We start from the raw sequence: 19,915 nt of genomic DNA, 5'->3' as shown, positions 1-19,915 counted from the left end.
CCCAAAGGTGTTCTATCGGGTTGAGGTCAGGACTCAGTCAAGTTCCTCCACACCAAACTCACTCATCCATGTCTTTATGGACCGACGCTTTGTGCACTGGTGCGCAGTCATGTTGGAACAGGGGCCATCCCCAAACTGTTCCCACAATGTTGGGAGCATGAAATTGTCCAACATGTCTTGGTATGCTGAAGCATTAAGAGTTCCTTTCACTGCCAAGCCCAAACTCTGGAAAACAACCCCACACCATAAAAAAATGCAAAAATGCCCCTGTTATAACAGGATATAGGATCAGCACAATTGCAAATGTGATAGCCTACTGATTTTATACAACAGTTCAATAAACAAGAAGTTAATGTTAGGTGACTTTCATTTTAGACTCAGAACCTTGTCTGTTTTTTTGCTCCATTTCACATTTCCATTGCTTATCTCCGAGCAACTGAATGAGTTCGCGTTTTGAAGGAATCGTTTGACTGAATGATTGAATGACTCACTCGTTAAGACAATGATTTGCCGCCTCTTACTGGCAGTTTTAGTTTCATTACATTTTTTCCATTGTTTCATTTTCTGTATTTATATCTCGCACCTGCAGATGATAAAATCATACCTGCGGTCCACCATGCAGCAAGAAATACTCTCCGCACTTGTCCAGATGTTAATTGAACACAACATTATGAGATCGCTGGACAAGGATAAACTTGTCAGAAATGGGCCTCTGCATTGCAAAGGATGCCTATGATCAATCCTGAAATGATTGGTCATAAATTGACATAAATGAATGCATATTTTCTGTGTGTCATCAACACTTTCTCCATATACCCTGCTAACAAAACGTATTTTAAGAATGTTTTGCTGTCACACTTTAGTTTAGGGTCCAATTCTGACTATTAACTTATACTTTTGCCTCAATAAACTCCTAATTACTACTTATTAATAGTTAGTAAGGTAGTTGTTAAGTTTAGGCATTGGGTAGCATTAAGGGATGTAGAATATGGTCATGCAGAATAAGGCATTAATATGTGCTTTAAGTACGATAAACAGCCAATATCCTAGTAATATGCTGTCACGGTTCGCAGGTCTGTGGATTTTTCCTTGTCGTCATTGTGTGTGTTTATCATCTGTGTTGCAGGGCAACCCATAATCACTAAGCAACCACAATAAATATAATATAAAAAATTAAAAAATTAAAAATAATCACTAAGCAGCGATCATGGGTTGCCCAGCAATCAGCGATCATGGGTTGCCCAGCAACACTGGTGACAAACACACACACACAATCACAGAAGACAAGGAAAAATCCACAGACCTGCGAACCGTGACATATGCATGCTAATAACCAACTAGTTAATAGTGAGAATTAAACTCTAAACTAAAGTGTTACCCGTTTTGCTATCATTCCCAGTTATGAAAACATTATTATTATGGATATTTTAGTCTTAAAATCTTACATATTGTGCCTTTAATAGAATGCTCATTCAAAGTGATCTGGTCTTTAATAATGTTCCCAAAATAATAGAGCGCAACATGGTCTTATTGTTTGAATCGCTTGTTTTCTTGATTTACCACAAGTACCATGGTTTAGCATGTCTCAGAGACAACACTATTTTGTCTAACAGCAGAATCAGAGAGAGCTTTCTCCATCATACATTTAAACATTAATTGCATGTCATTTAGCAACAGTCATTTAGTCATCCTGTTTAGTCATCCATACTAGCCACTGAGTGAACGCACAGCATATACTTTCAACAGCCTCAAATGTATTTAGTATGATTGTTTTAACCATGTAAAACAGCACTGCATTACCCTACATACGCAACGTAAAGAGCGGAAGCGGCCGACTGCAGCATAAGCAGAATAAAAGCTCAGAGACCGGTGTTTCACGCAGGTCTCTCATTATTCTCTCCCACAGCTCCCGGCTCACCCTGCTCATACCACCGTAACGTTAATAAAACGTACATTTGCTCATTCATGAACATGATTTCTGCCCTAGTCCGTATAGGATTCCTTTCCATCGAAGAGTCAAGACTACAACTCCAATGAGTCCACGCTCATTCATGGAGTCATCAAGCTACGCCTTTGTTTTGAACAAGCAGCGAAAATTACATATTGTGCACTGTAAAAAATGATTGTGATTTTAACGGTATTTTACTGTAAAAATGCTACGGTAAAAAACAGTTCATTGGTTAACAGAAAGTTTCCGTACTATATACGGTGAATAACTGTAATAGATCTAACCTTACATTTCCCGTTTACATTTACCGTTAAATTTACAGTTTTGGGAAGTGAAAAAGAACAAGTCATTGTGTAATTTACAGGGAAAACCCGTAAATTGACATTCCCAGAATTCCCTGCGTGACACTTCGCATTTGATGTATTTTCATTGCAATAACTATGTTTCGTCTTAGTTTTTTCTAATCAGTTATGTACATTAAGGTTTTATGTTACATCTGATGTTGTTAAATTAATGTTTATTGCATTTTTTAAATTTCATGTGTTTTACCATGATGGTGTTTAGTGTGAATGACACTGAGCACCTTCTATATATTGGTATTGTCCTCTTAAAAGCTGCTTGTGATGAGCTTTGATTCAGTTATTGGTGGTTGTCCGTATATTAAAGGTACATAACAGATATTAGTATTTCAATAGGTTGGTAATTTAACATTATTTCAGTTCATGAAATATGTTTTTTTTTTACCGTAAATTGTTTACAGTGTAAACATAATCATTACAATATAAACCTTTCAATTATACGGTTTTGAACTTTAAAATAAAAATTTTTTTAACCGTAATTATTACATTATAAACCTTTAAATTATATGGTGCTGTCCCTAAAAACCTAAAACGTTACTGCCGTATTTTTTACGGTAAAGTTCTGGCAACCACAGCTGCCGTTTTTTACCGTAAATTTTACGGGTATTTTTTTTACAGTGTGCCTTTAAGGTTACTGGAAGAACGTTTGTTCATAACTTTGAGGAAACCTTGCCAGAACATTAGCCAAGGTTCTGAGATTGTTCCTTGTTAACTGCGTAGATGATCTCAAAGCCAGAAGCTAGAAAAGCTAAAACCAATCTCAACTCATTACTCACTCAGGAGCTTGCAAATGCCCATGACAGTGCGGAACACAGGGCTGGAGAAGCAGACCCTCAGGCGGAGGGTGATGCCGTTGGGTATTAGCAACCGCAGGGGCTTGTGCTGGGGCGTGAGGCAGAGGCGGGCGTCTGCATGAATTCCACATTTATCCAGCGTCCAGGACGGTTTCAGCAACCACTGCTGCTTCTGTTCCCACCACAGAGCATGATCGGACCAATCCTGCTTTATTTCTACAGAAGAGAAGAACATTCTGTCATCACCCTCATCTCGTTTCAAACACATATGGTTTTATTTCTTTTGTGGAACACAAACAAAGATGTCAAATGTGTGAAGTTTGAATATGTGCAAACATTAATGAGTTGTGTTATTTATTTTATTTTGGGTTAGAATTAAAGTGTTAGTTCACCCAAAAATTTAAATTCTGTCATTAATTACTCACCCTCATGTCGTTCGACACCCGTAAGACCTCCGTTCATATTCAGAACACAAATGAAGATATTTTTGTTGAAAGCTGATGGCTGAGAAAGGCTTCAGATAGGCCTCCATTGGCATTCAGTACATTTACACTCACAAGAACCATAAAAGGCACTTAAAACGTTGTTACAAAGTCCATCTCACCACAGTGACTCTACAATAACTTTACAATGCGACGACAATAGTTTTTGTGCGCAAAAAAAAAATCTAAATAACACCTTTATCCAACTTGTTCTTGTCTTCCGTGTGTGCCTCCACGACGCATGCGCGAGAATATGACGCAGATCCGGCGTTCGGACACATGACCCAGAAGCGATTTGTTTACAAGCAGAGGAAGACGCGCGTATCTAAGCTGTTGAATTCTACATTGATCGTGCTTTAGGTCTCGGCGTAGTTCTCAAAATGGGGTTAAAGTGTGCCTTTCATGGATTCCAGAACCCCGGTGTTACGTCATATTCTCACGCATGCGTCGTGGAGGCACACACGGAAGAAAAGAACAAGTTGGATAAAGGTGTTATTTTGATTTTTTTGGCGCACAAAAACTATTGTCGTCGCATCGTAAAATTATTGTAGAGTCACTGTGGTGAGATGGACTTTGTAACGACGTTTTAAGTGCCTTTTATGGGTCTTGTGAGTGTAAATGTACTGAATGCCAATGGAGGCCTATCTGAAGCCTTTCTCAGCCATCAGCTTTCAACTAAAATATCTTAATTTGTGTTCCGAAGATGAACGGAGGTCTTACGGGTGTCGAACGACATGAGGGTGAGTAATTAATGACAGAATTTTCATTTTTGGGTGAACTAACCCTTTAATTGTAAGGTGTCTTTGTTACAGTGTAATTATACATGTAAGTACTTGGTAATAACATGTACTTACTATATGGTTAGGAGTAGGATTTGGTTTAGAGTTAGTTGCATGTAATTATATTACTATAATAAGTAGGCTACATGTAATGTGTAACAAGGACACTGTAGAATAAAGTGTTACCTTTCTTTCTTTTTTTCTTTTCAAAGGGGGGTGGGGTCTAATGCTATTTCATGCATTCTGAATTATTTACACTGTTAAAGAGTTCTAATGCTAAACATGCCAACAACAACAACAAAAGACGAGTTGGGAAAGCTAGTATTTCTGTGCTAAATACACTCCATCAGGATTCAAACAAGTTTCGGGGAAAACATTTTTCGAGTATGGCCCTGTATGACTAGTGAATAGGGAATCGAAAGTTATCCAGGGTATCTGTCTTTTATAAATCTGATAAAACTAAAGACTCTTCGGAGATATGAAGGATGAAATGCTACTCTATAGTACTCAAGATTAACATGAGATCGGCAGAAACTGTGTATGTGTTATGTACCCTTTAAATTAGGGGTGTAACGGTAACCGAACCGTTTCAGGTACAGGGCTTTCGGTGTGTGTACCGTACGGTTCCGAATGAAATCTTTAACAGTTAAAAGTCGGCTTGTTTTAAACGCGGAACATACTTTAATCCTAGTTCCCACACGAACATTTTGAGTATTCAGTCCATTTTATCACAAGATTCAAACGATAAATGCCGTTTTGATGTTTTAATGTGACGTGACTGATCACTGTATAGTTGCGCGTTCAAGCTGCCTGTGAACGCGATCATCTCTTCCTAAAGAATAAACAAGAATTAATAGCTTAAGGTATGTTGTGGATACATTACAATTTACTGAAACATATCATATGTCGTGTAATCGCTCAATCAGTGTCTCACCCGCAGAAAGGCGTCAATAAAACAGCTTGTAATGTCACGTAGCATCACATTTACCTCAGAAGTCATTCAGTGCCACAGTTGTTAATTCACTAGAGAAATTAACTTTTTCGCTAAATATGTGCACTGTATTAGCCTATATACATACATATAATGTATAAACACACACACACACACACACACACATATATATATATATATATATATATATATATATATATATATATATATATATATATATATATATATATATATATATATATATATATATATATATATATATTATGTAAAATATATATATATATATATATATATATATATATATATATATATATATATATATATATATATATATATATATATATATATATATATATATGTATGTATATAATTTTTTATTTTTTTTTTATAAATCTGTCATGTTGAAAATGACAGCCACTGTGTATAAATGATTATGTTTCAACAACGTATTAAACTGTTTTATTATTAGATTTAGAAGTTGCCTTATGTGAAGTTTACAATATGTTATTTGAGTGTTGATTATTATATCTAAAAATAAATAGCAACTGAATTTAGGCTAATAGTTTGTTGTTATAGTGCTAGTGTGCTAGTAAGGGCTCCCTATATAGTTTACAGCATTATCTTTAAGAAACTTTTAGTTATAATTGAATTAATTTAAGGACAGACACAATTTTTTCAGTAAACCACTGTTTAATAAAAATAAATAAAAAGCAATTTTGTAAAACTGCTGTACCGAACCGTGACTTCAAAACCGATACGTACCGAACCGTCAGTTTTGTGTACCGTTTCAACCCGACTTTAAATATATTATTTTGTGTTCCACAGAAGATAGAAGTGCATACAGGTTTGGAACAACATGATTGGTGAGTAAATAGTAAATTATGGCATTTATTGGGTGAGCTGTTTCTTTAATACATGTAATGACAATTTTGCAATCTGTTTCTCACACAAAGCTACTGTACTGCTTCAGAAGATGGAATTTAGCACATGATCATATGGACTACTTTTAAGATACTCTTTTGTCCATTTGGTTGAGTATTACAATCCAGTCGCTCTGAATGCTTTCACTGAACGGCGTAGTATGAAAATTGACTTAGAATCTGAAATCAACAATCCTTAAAGGTGGGGTAAGTGGTATTTCAAAACTGCTTTAGAAAAGTGTCCCGGGCAGAGTACCAAAATGTATAGCCAATCAGCAGTAAGGGGTGTGTCTACTAATGACGGGGAGAAGAGAGCGCTCAGAGCACAACTGTGGCGAACAGCGAGGCCGAGGGACCGTGAGGGCGGGACGAGGCGGCGCTCATCAGGGAGGATGAGCGCCAGCTGCGCGCCGCAGCGATCTCGGCCCTCGCGGAGGAGTGAGGGACTATAAAGGAGGAGCGACGACAGTGAGGGACGAGAGAGGACCAGGCCTGGATTTTGTGTTATGTTTTATTTTGTGTTCGCTGCAGTCGTCCGTGAGGGGCTGCAGCTTTTTATTTTCATTTTGTGGGTGTTTGTGTGTAGGCGGCAGTCGACCGCGAGGGGCTGTCGCCACCATTATTATTTTGTGTTTATTTATTAAAAGTTATTTTGATTGTCCGCCGGTTCCCGCCTCCTTCTTCCCGTACAAACAACGTTTACTACAACAACATTATTCAAAAGACACGACACAGGACGGACATTAGCCTAGCGACGACAGAAAGAGAGAGAGATGGCAGATAAAAAACAAATGTGGAATCACGATCAGGCAAGAAGTGTCGGCTTTCCAGCGCTGGAGAGATCTCAAGGAGCAAAGGCCGAGGTTGCTTTATTTCTTATTTCTACATTGATTTTGTTTTGTTTCACAGAACTAATATATGCTGGCTTTTGCTTGAATATGTTCATGTGTCATGTTTGCTTGTTTGTCCATTTGCGATCGTATTGTCGTTCACATCAGCGATGATAATTACCCATTCATTTCCATACTGTATAAGCCTGGAGCGTCTAAACCTCCTCGCAGTATAAACCTGGAGTGTCTAAACCTCCTCGCTGTATAAACCTGGAGCGTCTAAACCTCCTCGCTGTTTAAACCTGGAGCGTCTAAACCTCCTCGCTGTATAAACCTGGAGCGTCTAAACCTCCTCGCTGTATAAACCTGGAGCATCTAAACCTCCTCGCTGTATAAACCTGGAGCGTCTAAACCTCCTCGCTGTATAAACCTGGAGCGTCTAAACCTCCTCGCTGTATAAACCTGGAGCGTCTAAACCTCCTCGCTGTATAAACCTGGAGCATCTAAACCTCCTCGCTGTATAAACCTGGAGCATCTAAACCTCCTCGCTGTATAAACCTGGAGCGTCTAAATCTCCTCGCTGTATAAACCTGGAGCGTCTAAACCTCTTCCTGTATAAGCCTGGAGCATCTAAACCTCTTCGCTGTATAAACCTGGAGCGTCTAAACCTCACTGTTTAAGTCTGAAGCGTCTAAACCTCCTCGCCTTATAAACCTGGAGCGTCTAAACCTCACTGTTTAAGTCTGAAGCGTCTAAACCTCCTCGCTGTATAAGCCTGGAGCGTCTAAACCTCTTCGCTGTATAAACCTGGAGCGTCTAAACCTCACTGTTTAAGTCTGACGCGTCTAAACCTCCTCGCTGTATAAGCCTGGAGCGTCTAAACCTCCTCGCTGTATAAGCCTGGAGCGTCTAAACCTCACCGTTTAAGTCTAAAGCGTCTAAACCTCCTCGCTGTATAAGCCTGGAGCGTCTAAACCTCTTCGCTGTATAAACCTGGAGCGTCTAAACCTCTTCGCTGTATAAGCCTGGAGCGTCTAAACCTCTTCGCTGTACAAGCCTGGAGCGTCTAAACCTCTTCGCTGTATAAACCTGGAGCATCTAAACCTCCTCGCTGTATAAGCCTGGAGCGTCTAAACCTCTTCGCTGTACAAGCCTGGAGCGTCTAAACCTCTTCGCTGTATAAGCCTGGAGCGTCTAAACCTCTTCGCTGTACAAGCCTGGAGCGTCTAAACCTCTTCGCTGTATAAACCTGGAGCGTCTAAACCTCCTCGCTTTATAAACCTGGAGCGTCTAAACCTCACTGTTTAAGTCTGAAGCGTCTAAACCTCCTCGCTGTATAAACCTGGAGCGTCTAAACCTCCTCGCTGTATAAACCTGGAGCGTCTAAACCTCACTGTTTAAGTCTGAAGCGTCTAAACCTCTTCGCTGTATAAGCCTGGAGCGTCTACACCTATTCGCTGTACAAGCCTGATGTGTCTAAACCTCTTCGCTGTATAAGCCTGGAGCGTCTAAACCTCTTCGCTGTACAAGCCTGATGTGTCTAAACCTCTTCGCTGTATAAGCCTGGAGCGTCTAAACCTCTTCGCTGTATAAACCTGGAGCGTCTAAACCTCTTCGCTGTATAAACCTGGAGCGTCTAAACCTCTTCGCTGTATAAGCCTGGAGCGTCTAAACCTCTTCGCTGTATAAACCTGGAGCGTCTAAACCTCTTCGCTGTATAAACCTGGAGCGTCTAAACCTCTTCGCTGTATAAACCGGGAGCATCTAAACCTCCTCGCTGTATAAACCTGGAGTGTCTAAACCTCCTCGCTGTTTAAACCTGGAGCGTCTAAACCTCCTCGCTGTATAAACCTGGAGTGTCTAAACCTCCTCGCTGTTTAAACCTGGAGCGTCTAAACCTCCTCGCTGTTTAAACCTGGAGCGTCTAAACCTCCTCGCTGTATAAACCTGGAGTGTCTAAACCTCACTGTTTAAGTCTGGAGCGTCTAAACCTCACTGTTTAAGTCTGAAGCGTCTAAACCTCCTCGCTGTATAAACCTGGAGTGTCTAAACCTCCTCGCTGTATAAACCTGGAGCATCTAAACCTCCTCGCTGTATAAACCTGGAGCGTCTAAACCTCACTGTTTATGTCTGAAGCGTCTAAACCTTCTCGCTGTATAAGCCTGATGTGTTTAAACCTCTTCGCTGTATAAGCCTGGAGTGTCTAAACCTCTTCGCTGTATAAACCTGGAGTGTCTAAACCTCCTCGCTGTATAAACCTGGAGCGTCTAAACCTCACTGTTTAAGTCTGAAGCGTCTAAACCTCCTCGCTGTATAAACCTGGAGCATCTAAACCTCCTCGCTGTATAAACCTGGAGCGTCTAAACCTCACTGTTTATGTCTGAAGCGTCTAAACCTTCTCGCTGTATAAGCCTGATGTGTCTAAACCTCTTCGCTGTATAAGCCTGATGTGTCTAAACCTCTTCGCTGTATAAGCCTGGAGTGTCTAAACCTCTTCGCTGTATAAACCTGGAGCGTCTAAACCTCTTCGCTGTATAAGCCTGGAGCGTCTAAACCTCTTCGCTGTACAAGCCTGATGTGTCTAAACCTCTTCGCTGTATAACCCTGGAGCGTCTAAACCTCTTCGCTGTATAAACCTGGAGCGTCTAAACCTCTTCGCTGTATAAGCCTGGAGCGTCTAAACCTCTTCGCTGTACAAGCCTGATGTGTCTAAACCTCTTCGCTGTATAACCCTGGAGCGTCTAAACCTCTTCGCTGTATAAACCTGGAGCATCTAAACCTCCTCGCTGTATAAACCTGGAGTGTCTAAACCTCCTCGCTGTTTAAACCTGGAACGTCTAAACCTCCTCGCTGTATAAATCTGGAGCGTCTAAACCTCCTCGCTGTATAAACCTGGAGCGTCTAAACCTCACTGTTTATGTCTGAAGCGTCTAAACCTTCTCGCTGTATAAGCCTGATGTGTCTAAACCTCTTCGCTGTATAAGCCTGGAGCATCTAAACCTCCTCGCTGTATAAACCTGGAGTGTCTAAACCTCCTCGCTGTTTAAACCTGGAACGTCTAAACCTCCTCGCTGTATAAACCTGGAGCGTCTAAACCTCCTCGCTGTATAAACCTGGAGCGTCTAAACCTCCTCGCTGTATAAACCAGGAGCGTCTAAACCTCCTCGCTGTATAAACCTGGAGCGTCTAAACCTCCTCGCTGTATAAGCCTGGAGCGTCTAAACCTCTTTGCTGTATAAGCCTGGAGCGTCTAAACCTCTTCGCTGTACAAGCCTGATGTGTCTAAACCTCTTCGCTGTACAAGCCTGATGTGTCTAAACCTCTTCGCTGTATAAACCTGGAGCATCTAAACCTCCTCGCTGTATAAACCTGGAGTGTCTAAACCTCCTCGCTGTTTAAACCTGGAGCGTCTAAACCTCCTTGCTGTATAAACCTGGAGTGTCTACACCTCCTCGCTGTATAAACCTGGAGCGTCTAAACCTCACTGTTTAAGTCTGAAGCGTCTAAACCTCCTCGCTGTATAAACCTGGAGCGTCTAAACCTCCTCGCTGTATAAGCCTGATGTGTCTAAACCTCTTCGCTGTATAAGCCTGGAGTGTCTAAACCTCTTCACTGTATAAACCTGGAGCGTCTAAACCTCCTCGCTGTATAAACCTGGAGCGTCTAAACCTCACTGTTTAAGTCTGAAGCGTCTAAACCTCCTCGCTGTATAAACCTGGAGTGTCTAAACCTCCTCGCTGTATAAACCTGGAGCGTCTAAACCTCCTCGCTGTATAAACCTGGAGCGTCTAAACCTCCTCGCTGTATAAACCTGGAGTGTCTAAACCTCCTCGCTGTATAAACCTGGAGCGTCTAAACCTCCTCGCTGTATAAACCTTGAGTGTCTAAACCTCCTCGCTGTATAAACCTGGAGTGTCTAAACCTCCTCGCTGTATAAACCTGGAGCGTCTAAACCTCTTCGCTGTATAAACCTGGAGCATCTAAACCTCCTCGCTGTATAAGCCTGGAGCGTCTAAACCTCTTCGCTGTATAAACCTGGAGCATCTAAACCTCCTCGCTGTATAAACCTGGAACATCTAAACCTCCTCGCTGTATAAACCTGGAACATCTAAACCTCTTCACTGTATAAACCTGGAGCGTCTAAACCTCCTCGCTGTATAAACCTGGAGCGTCTAAACCTCCTCGCTGTATAAACCTGGAGCGTCTAAACCTCCTCGCTGTATAAGCCTGGAGCGTCTAAACCTCCTCGCTGTATAAACCAGGAGCGTCTAAACCTCACTGTTTAAGTCTGAAGCGTCTAAACCTCCTCGCTGTATAAGCCTGGAGCGTCTAAAATTCTTTGCTGTATAAGCCTGGAGCGTCTAAACCTCTTCGCTGTACAAGCCTGATGTGTCTAAACCTCTTCGCTGTACAAGCCTGATGTGTCTAAACCTCTTCGCTGTATAAACCTGGAGCATCTAAACCTCCTCGCTGTATAAACCTGGAGTGTCTAAACCTCCTCGCTGTTTAAACCTGGAGCGTCTAAACCTCCTCGCTGTATAAACCTGGAGTGTCTACACCTCCTCGCTGTATAAACCTGGAGCGTCTAAACCTCACTGTTTAAGTCTGAAGCGTCTAAACCTCCTCGCTGTATAAACCTGGAGCGTCTAAACCTCCTCGCTGTATAAACCTGGAGCATCTAAACCTCCTCGCTGTATAAACCTGGAGCGTCTAAACCTCACTGTTTATGTCTAAACCTCCTCGCTGTATAAGCCTGATGTGTCTAAACCTCTTCGCTGTATAAGCCTGGAGTGTCTAAACCTCTTCACTGTATAAACCTGGAGCGTCTAAACCTCCTCGCTGTATAAACCTGGAGCGTCTAAACCTCACTGTTTAAGTCTGAAGCGTCTAAACCTCCTCGCTGTATAAACCTGGAGTGTCTAAACCTCCTCGCTGTATAAACCTGGAGCGTCTAAACCTCCTCGCTGTATAAACCTGGAGTGTCTAAACCTCCTCGCTGTATAAACCTGGAGCGTCTAAACCTCCTCGCTGTATAAACCTTGAGTGTCTAAACCTCCTCGCTGTATAAACCTGGAGTGTCTAAACCTCCTCGCTGTATAAACCTGGAGCGTCTAAACCTCTTCGCTGTATAAACCTGGAGCGTCTAAACCTCCTCGCTGTATAAGCCTGGAGCGTCTAAACCTCTTCGCTGTATAAACCTGGAGCATCTAAACCTCCTCGCTGTATAAACCTGGAACATCTAAACCTCCTCGCTGTATAAACCTGGAACATCTAAACCTCTTCACTGTATAAACCTGGAGCGTCTAAACCTCACTGTTTAAGTCTGAAGCGTCTAAACCTCCTCGCTGTATAAACCTGGAGTGTCTAAACCTCCTCGCTGTATAAACCTGGAGCGTCTAAACCTCCTCGCTGTATAAACCTGGAGTGTCTAAACCTCCTCGCTGTATAAACCTGGAGCGTCTAAACCTCCTCGCTGTATAAACCTTGAGTGTCTAAACCTCCTCGCTGTATAAACCTGGAGTGTCTAAACCTCCTCGCTGTATAAACCTGGAGCGTCTAAACCTCTTCGCTGTATAAACCTGGAGCGTCTAAACCTCCTCGCTGTATAAGCCTGGAGCGTCTAAACCTCCTCGCTGTATAAACCTGGAGTGTCTAAACCTCCTCGCTGTATAAACCTGGAGCGTCTAAACCTCCTCGCTGTTTAAACCTGGAGCATCTAAACCTCCTCGCTGTATAAACCTGGAACATCTAAACCTCCTCGCTGTATAAACCTGGAACATCTAAACCTCTTCACTGTATAAACCTGGAGCATCTAAACCTCCTCGCTGTATAAACCTGGAGCGTCTAAACCTCACTGTTTAAGTCTGAAGCGTCTAAACCTCCTCGCTGTATAAACCTGGAGCGTCTAAACCTCCTCGCTGTATAAACCTGGAGCGTCTAAACCTCCTCGCTGTATAAACCTGGAGTGTCTAAACCTCTTCGCTGTATAAACCTGGAGTGTCTAAACCTCCTCGCTGTATAAACCTGGAGCGTCTAAACCTCTTCGCTGTATAAACCTGGAGCGTCTAAACCTCCTCGCTGTATAAACCTGGAACATCTAAACCTCCTCGCTGTATAAACCTGGAGCATCCAAACCTCCTCTGTTACAAGCGTCAGCTCCCAAAGTGTGTCCGAAAAGTAAGATAATATACTCCTAATACATCTTTGTTTCTTCTTTTCGTGATCGATATCCCTCTAATCTTGTCATAATTGTAATATGTTGGACTGCCGTGCTCGTGCTATCGAGTTCTTAATGAGAACTGTGTTTGTGTTTTTGGGATGTAAGGGAGGACTTTTTTACTGAACATTTGACCTGGATTACCATAGTAACACACATTGCTTTCACTTATTGATGACATCATACCCTCTGCTGGCTGGCACAGCAGATTCCGCCATAGTCGTTGCCTGTGTTACGTATGTGTGGGACGGAGCTATCAAAATAGGGTCGTGTTTGTTTTGGTGATTTGAAATCAACATCGGTTACCAGAAAGCACTTACCCCACCTTTAATGCCCTTAGCAATTGCAAAAACATATCTGAATAAATCAGACATCAAAAACTCACGTGACTTTTCCACAACTTTGAGGATGACTCCACCAATATGTAGATCCGAGGTGACACTGACTTTAAGAGGTGGTGCCTCCAATCCCAGTTCCTCTACATTGACGGACAGGTCCCACACTGCCATTCTGATTTGAACAGAAATGCCATGAGATATTATGCTTCCACAATTTCCCTTTTCTATAGTTTTGCATGTAATCAGTTTAACCAGCTTTCAGTTTAGGCTAGCTTTAATCAGCACAATTACACCCAATTGGGTGGTTGACAAATACATGTAATATGTTCATGATTTATTTTTTTTAATCAATAATTTACAGATTTATTCAAATTTAAGTGTAAAAGTTTATACAGTATATACACTACCAGTCAAAAGTTTGAGAACGGTAAGATTTTTTAAATGTTTATAAAAAAGTCTCTTCTGCTCACCAAGGCTGCATTTATGTTATTAAAAATACAAAAAAAAGCTGTAATATTGTGAAACATTATTAAAATGTAAAATAACTCTTTTCTATTTGAATATATTTTAAAATTTGATTTATTCCTGAGATGCAAAGCTGTATTTTGAACATCGCTACTCCAGCCTTCAGTGTCAGATGATCCTTCAGAAATCATCCTAATATGATGATTTTCTGCTCAAGAAACATTTATGATTATTATCAATGTTGAAATCAGTTGTGTAAAAAAGAAAAATTGGATTCTTTGATCAATATAAATTTCAAAAGAACAGCATTTATCTGAAATATAAAGCTTTTGAAACATTGTACTACCGTTCAAAAGTTTTGGGTCGGTAAGAATTTTTTTTAATTTATTTTTTTGGGAAATAACTTAAATAAATTAATACATTTATCAGCAGGGATGCATTAAATTGATCAAGTGACAGTATAGACATTTATAATGTTGCAAAAGCTTTATATTTCAGATAAAAGCTGTTCTTTTGAAATCTCTTTTCATTAATAATCCTGCAAAAAAATTGTACACTACTGTTTTCAACATTGATCATAATAATGAATGTTTCTTGAGCAGCAAATCATCATATTAGAATGATTTCAGAAGGATCTTGTGACTAAAGACTGGAGTAATGATGTTGAAAATTCAGCTTTTCATCACAGAAATAAATAGCATTTGAAAATATATTCAAATAGAAAAAAGTAATTTAAAAATTGTACAAATATTTCACAATAATACTGTTTTTGCTGTATTGTGGATCAAATAAATGCAGCCTTGGTGAGCAGAAGAGATTTCTTTCAAAATAGTACAGTTTCCAAACTTTTGACTGTGTATATTGTAACGTAACTCGGGCTTTATAACTCCCAATTGGAACTTTCAACTCGCAACTTGGAATTATGAGAAATAGACGAGACTTCTTTTAAAACATTTTGAAAAATCTGTTCTCAAACTTTTGGCTGGTAGTGTATATATATATATATATATATATATATATATATATATATATATATATATATAATATATATATATATATATATATATATATATATATATATATATATATATATATATATATATATATATATATGAAGACTTCCAATGCAAAAGCCTCTAAAAGCCAAATACTTTCACTTCAAACCAGCTGAATCCCAGGCTCAGCCCATTCAGAAGTACCAGTGGGTAGAAACCTATACAGAGGAGCCTGACAAAAATGCTAATTTTAAAGAAAAACGTCAGACGGACTTAGAGGCTTCTGCATCTGAAGTCTTCATATATATATATATATATATATATATATATATATATATATATATATATATATATATATATATATATATATATATATATATATATATATATATATATATATATATATATATATATATATATATATATAGACTTGTGTGAAAGTACTTTGCATAAGGGCTTTTTTAACTTTCTCAGCACTCTTGTTCTTCTCTAAAATTTGCTTGATAGTTTTATTCTGTGTGCAAAAAAATAAAGTCAACTTTACATCATATAGAGTTACAACATTTTCAAAAACATTAATCAGTGAGAAAGAGAAATTAAATGTGTAACATGATCAGTGCCCTTTGTTATTCCGTTCAATATACACACTCAATCTACAAAAAAAAAAAAAAAACTTTGGTTAATGTAGCAGGGTGCACCACTTGACACTTGGATATTTAAAAAGCAAAAACAAAGAAACTTAAGAAATCATCATGACACAAAACAAACGTAGCATGTCTACGGAACCCATCTAGGCCCGAAGGCCCATGCGTGCCCACCCCTCTCTTCATTCCTAAACCTCACAACAGCCGTCACACAAAACATCCCCCTTTCTCTTCGGTTTCATTTTTTCCTTCTCTTTCTTACCTGGTATGGTTGTGGTTCCAAAATTGTTAAGCGATGTGCAGGCTACGCCCTTGGTCTCTAGCACTTTCTATCTCTCTGCCTCTCAAGAACTTGTGAGACATGTGCTGTCACTTCCTCCCTCCTCTCTTTCTGTCGTTTTTTTTGCTGAGGTTTCACCCCGTCTGTGCGAGTGAATAGCTGTTCTCTTTTTAGACTGATTTCTTAAGGGTTCAGCTGACCATAAAAAGGTTTCTCTTCCTCTTCCTGTGATGGAGACTGGAGATGCTCTTCTAAAATGGAACAAAGCCCATTATTAGTCTCCTTTCTGCACTCATATTCATATTGATATAACGATACAATAAGGTTTCATTTTTTAGTCAACATGAACTAACAATGAACAATTATGCTAATCTTAACATTTACCAATACATTTTAATATCAAAAGTTGTTAATGCAATGCGAACTAACATGAGCATGAATATTTTTATTAACTAAAATTGACAACTGCTGCAAAAATATTCACGTTAATGCATTAACTAATGCTAACAATGAGTCCTTATTGAAGTCACCAATAGAACTCTAGATTCTTGGTTGTGTCAATGGGATATTGAACACTTCTGCTCCACAATAGTTGAATAAATTGGACTTTCTTAAGATTAGCAACAGGTCCAGTATAGCCTACAGGTAACTATAGTGCTCCCTGCTGGGTAGATTCTGAAGCACTGCAATAAAAATAGATGATCAGATAAATGCTGGCTTCACTTTGAATGTGCACTATTTTTGTCTACTTCAAAGGTCAGATGCCTTTGATTTGCTATCAAAATAGCTAAATCACTTTTGTTGTAGCCTTATCAATTGTTTAGGAAGACAAATAATAATTGTATAAAAAAATGTATAAATAAATACTGTACCTTTAAAGCTCTGTGCAGATGAATGTGTCCACACAGATAACTTGACAACTTATCATCACAGCGGATGGACAACTAAATAACGTGTTTTTGGTTTTGTTTTTTACTCCCGGTGATTCCCCGGAGGGGTTTGCCGTGAATGATTCGTTTTCTCACTAGTTGAGACAACAAACCTTCAGCTATTTCTCTACGGATATGATTTGACGCATGACATTTATGCAATTTCCCGCGAAATCCTTCCCGACAGCTCTGAAATGTAAATCGTTAGGGTGTCATTAACCCTTTCGTGCCTGAATTATGACAACCTCAGTCATGATTTATTGCTTTGTAATGTAGCCTGATATTTTTACACATATTTTTCAAAGAGATTGTTAGCTATGAATTTATGGTTTTAACTGAAGATTACTCATAATACAACAGCAATATTGTGTGTAGGCCTATTTAACAATTAAACCAATTCATACAATGATATAAAACCACGTGAAAACTATAAAATATAAATATATATATATATATGATGTAAATATTGCAAACGCAATTGAACTTGATACAAGCTGAACTTCTTGTTTCTTCCAGAAGAAGACTTGATTCCATCAAAGATCTCTATCTGTCAAGGTACAACTGTGGAAACCCAACTTTACCCTTATAAGCTTATCATTCTGATTATGTTCAAGATGGACACATTTCTACCATGGCTCTCCTATGAGAAAATCTAACGATGAAGTGTTTTCAATCTCATCTGAAATGAGCTTTGTTGGGGTAATGGACTACAAATAGCCTAACATGCAGTAGCTACGTAATCCGATTACTTTTTGATGTAATGTAATGTAAAGTAATGCATTTCAAGTAACATGCATTATGTAATCAGATTACCTTTTCTAACGAGTAAAGTAATGCATTAGCTATTATGTAGCTATGTAATCACATTACTTTTTTGATGTTAAGCGTGTACTATGTAACATTTTTGCAGTAAAATATCCAAAAACCACTAGGCCAGTGTTATATATTTTGTTCAGTTGAGTACAATATGTTTCCAGCTATTTGTAAATCGTGAGAAAATTTATATTTTAACCAAGGAACTGGGACATGTGAGGGAGTCGCCTGTCAATTGCGTCATATCGGCGTTACCCTCGGTTTCCGGTTTTATTTTGCAAAAATGCTTTACTCTGACTGCAGTGTGAACAAGTGTCATAGCAGCCGCCGAGTGAACGCACAGAGTAACGCCATAACATCATTTTCAACACACTCAGATGTATCTAATATGATAAACAGAGCTGCGTTACCTCAAACTCATGACCGGAAAAGCAGAAGTGGCGCCGGCGACTGTGGCATAATAAAAGTCCCGCTGCTCGCAAAGCTTGTGTTGCGTTCATCTTATTAACAATCGCTCCAGTGGCCTTGCTCAGCTCCACAACACTCGGTCCTGATCTGCTTCACACTACAGTAATGTTGATAATCGCATCCATGAACATGATTTCTGCCCGAGTCCTATCCCGATTCTTTTCCACCGGCTGTGAGGTGAAGACCACATGACCCAAGATTCTGCGCTCCAACGTGGCATCATCAAACTACACATTTGTTTTGAATAGGCGACCTCTAGTGGACGTAAAATTTACATAGTGCAGCTTTAATGCAAATAACATTCTATGTCCACAATGTTGCTTTGGTTTTGCTGCTTTCTACTTCATTACTTTACTTCATCAATCATTAAGATTGTGTATGTTTTTGAAAGCAGTTTCTTATGCTCACCAAGTATGTATTTATTTATTTTGATGATGAAAAAACGTAAAGTAGCACTGAAGACTGGAGTAATTTAGGAATTTGTTACATTTTAAAATATATTCAAACAAAAAAAGCTATAAGTTATTTTGAATTGTAATATTTCACAATATTACTTCCTTCACTGTATTCTTGATCATATAAATGCAGCCTTGGTGAGCATAAAGAGACTTCTTTCGAAAATGTTTTTGACCGGTAGTTTATGTCTGGTCAATGTTGACTCAGCTGGTATACCAGAATGGTACCACTACATTAAGAAGAAGAAGAAGAAGAAGAAGAAGAAGAAGAAGAAGAAGAAGAAGAAGAAGAAGAAGAAGAAGAAGAAGAAGAAGAAGAAGAAGAAGAAGAAGAAGAAGAAGAAGAAGAAGAAGAAGAAGAAGAAGAAGAAGAAGAAGAAGAAGAAGAAGAAGAAGAAGAAGAAAAAAACTTACATACCTGTTATGGGGGACAGTTTACAATCTCGCAATTTAGTACCACCATCACACCAAAACACCTACAAGTGCATCTCTCCCAGCTGATTGTGTATTTATGTGTGAATGAAACATTCACAAATTTAAGTCACATTGTTTGATACCGCATAATGTGTACTATTTATATACTTTTGAAGTTGAAAGCAGTAGGCCCTACATTATGAACAGCCAATGTATCAAGGAAATAGCAGTTGATTGTTGTTTCTTGTTTAGTCAGTTCACACTGAACACATATTGTGGGATACAGCATTCCATTGTGTTCTGGTTAATTACTGTATTGTTAGGTCATCCTGGCATTCTCTACATGCACTGATGAACCAAAACATTATGACCAGTCACAGGTGAAGTGATATACCATCTCCTAACAAGACCACATATTAAGGACCTGTTAGATTAGATGGTGAGCAAACAATCGGTTCTCGTGATCAAAATGTTGGATGCGGGAATAAAGATCTGAGTGACTTTGACAAGGACCAAATTATGGCAAGTGGACTGGTTGAGAGTATCTCTGAAATGGCAAAGCTTGTGGGTCGGTCCGAGGAGGGACAAACAACAAACGGGCGACAGGATGTTGGGCTCCCAAGGCTCATCGAGGCCCGAGGGCAACAATGGCTATCAATTCTGGTCTGAGCCAACAGAAGGTCTACTGTGGCACAAGGCACAACATTGTAAAAATGGTGAATCGAGGAATGCGTCACAGCATACAGTATATCGCACTCTGCTGCGTAAGGCTGGCCACACACTTGAAGATTTTGAGCCCGATTTGCACCCCCAAGCAATCGGGGGGCGTGACC

The 19,915-nt window shown here is 39.5% G+C and overlaps 1 protein-coding gene across 1 annotated transcript in view; it reads right to left on the bottom strand.

Annotated features, from left to right (window-relative positions):
- Nucleotides 1–16,254, bottom strand: part of fermt3a (FERM domain containing kindlin 3a) — a 38,108-nt gene extending 21,854 nt beyond the window's left edge. Inside the window, exons 1-3 of the mRNA XM_079814176.1 lie at nt 15,986–16,254; nt 13,667–13,791; nt 3,084–3,317 (exon numbers count right to left, since the gene is read on the bottom strand). Of these exons, the coding sequence (XP_079670302.1) occupies nt 3,084–3,317; nt 13,667–13,790 (358 nt within the window). The 5' untranslated portion in view covers nt 13,791; nt 15,986–16,254. The remainder of the gene's footprint in view (nt 1–3,083; nt 3,318–13,666; nt 13,792–15,985) is intronic.
- Nucleotides 16,255–19,915: the final 3,661 nt, after the last annotated feature.

This window comes from Gobio gobio (assembly GCF_949357685.1).
Source record: "Gobio gobio genome assembly, chromosome: 4".
NCBI lineage: Eukaryota > Metazoa > Chordata > Actinopteri > Cypriniformes > Gobionidae > Gobio > Gobio gobio.
The sequence above is the reverse complement of the archived record's forward strand: the minus strand, read 5'-3'. Positions and strand labels throughout refer to the sequence as shown.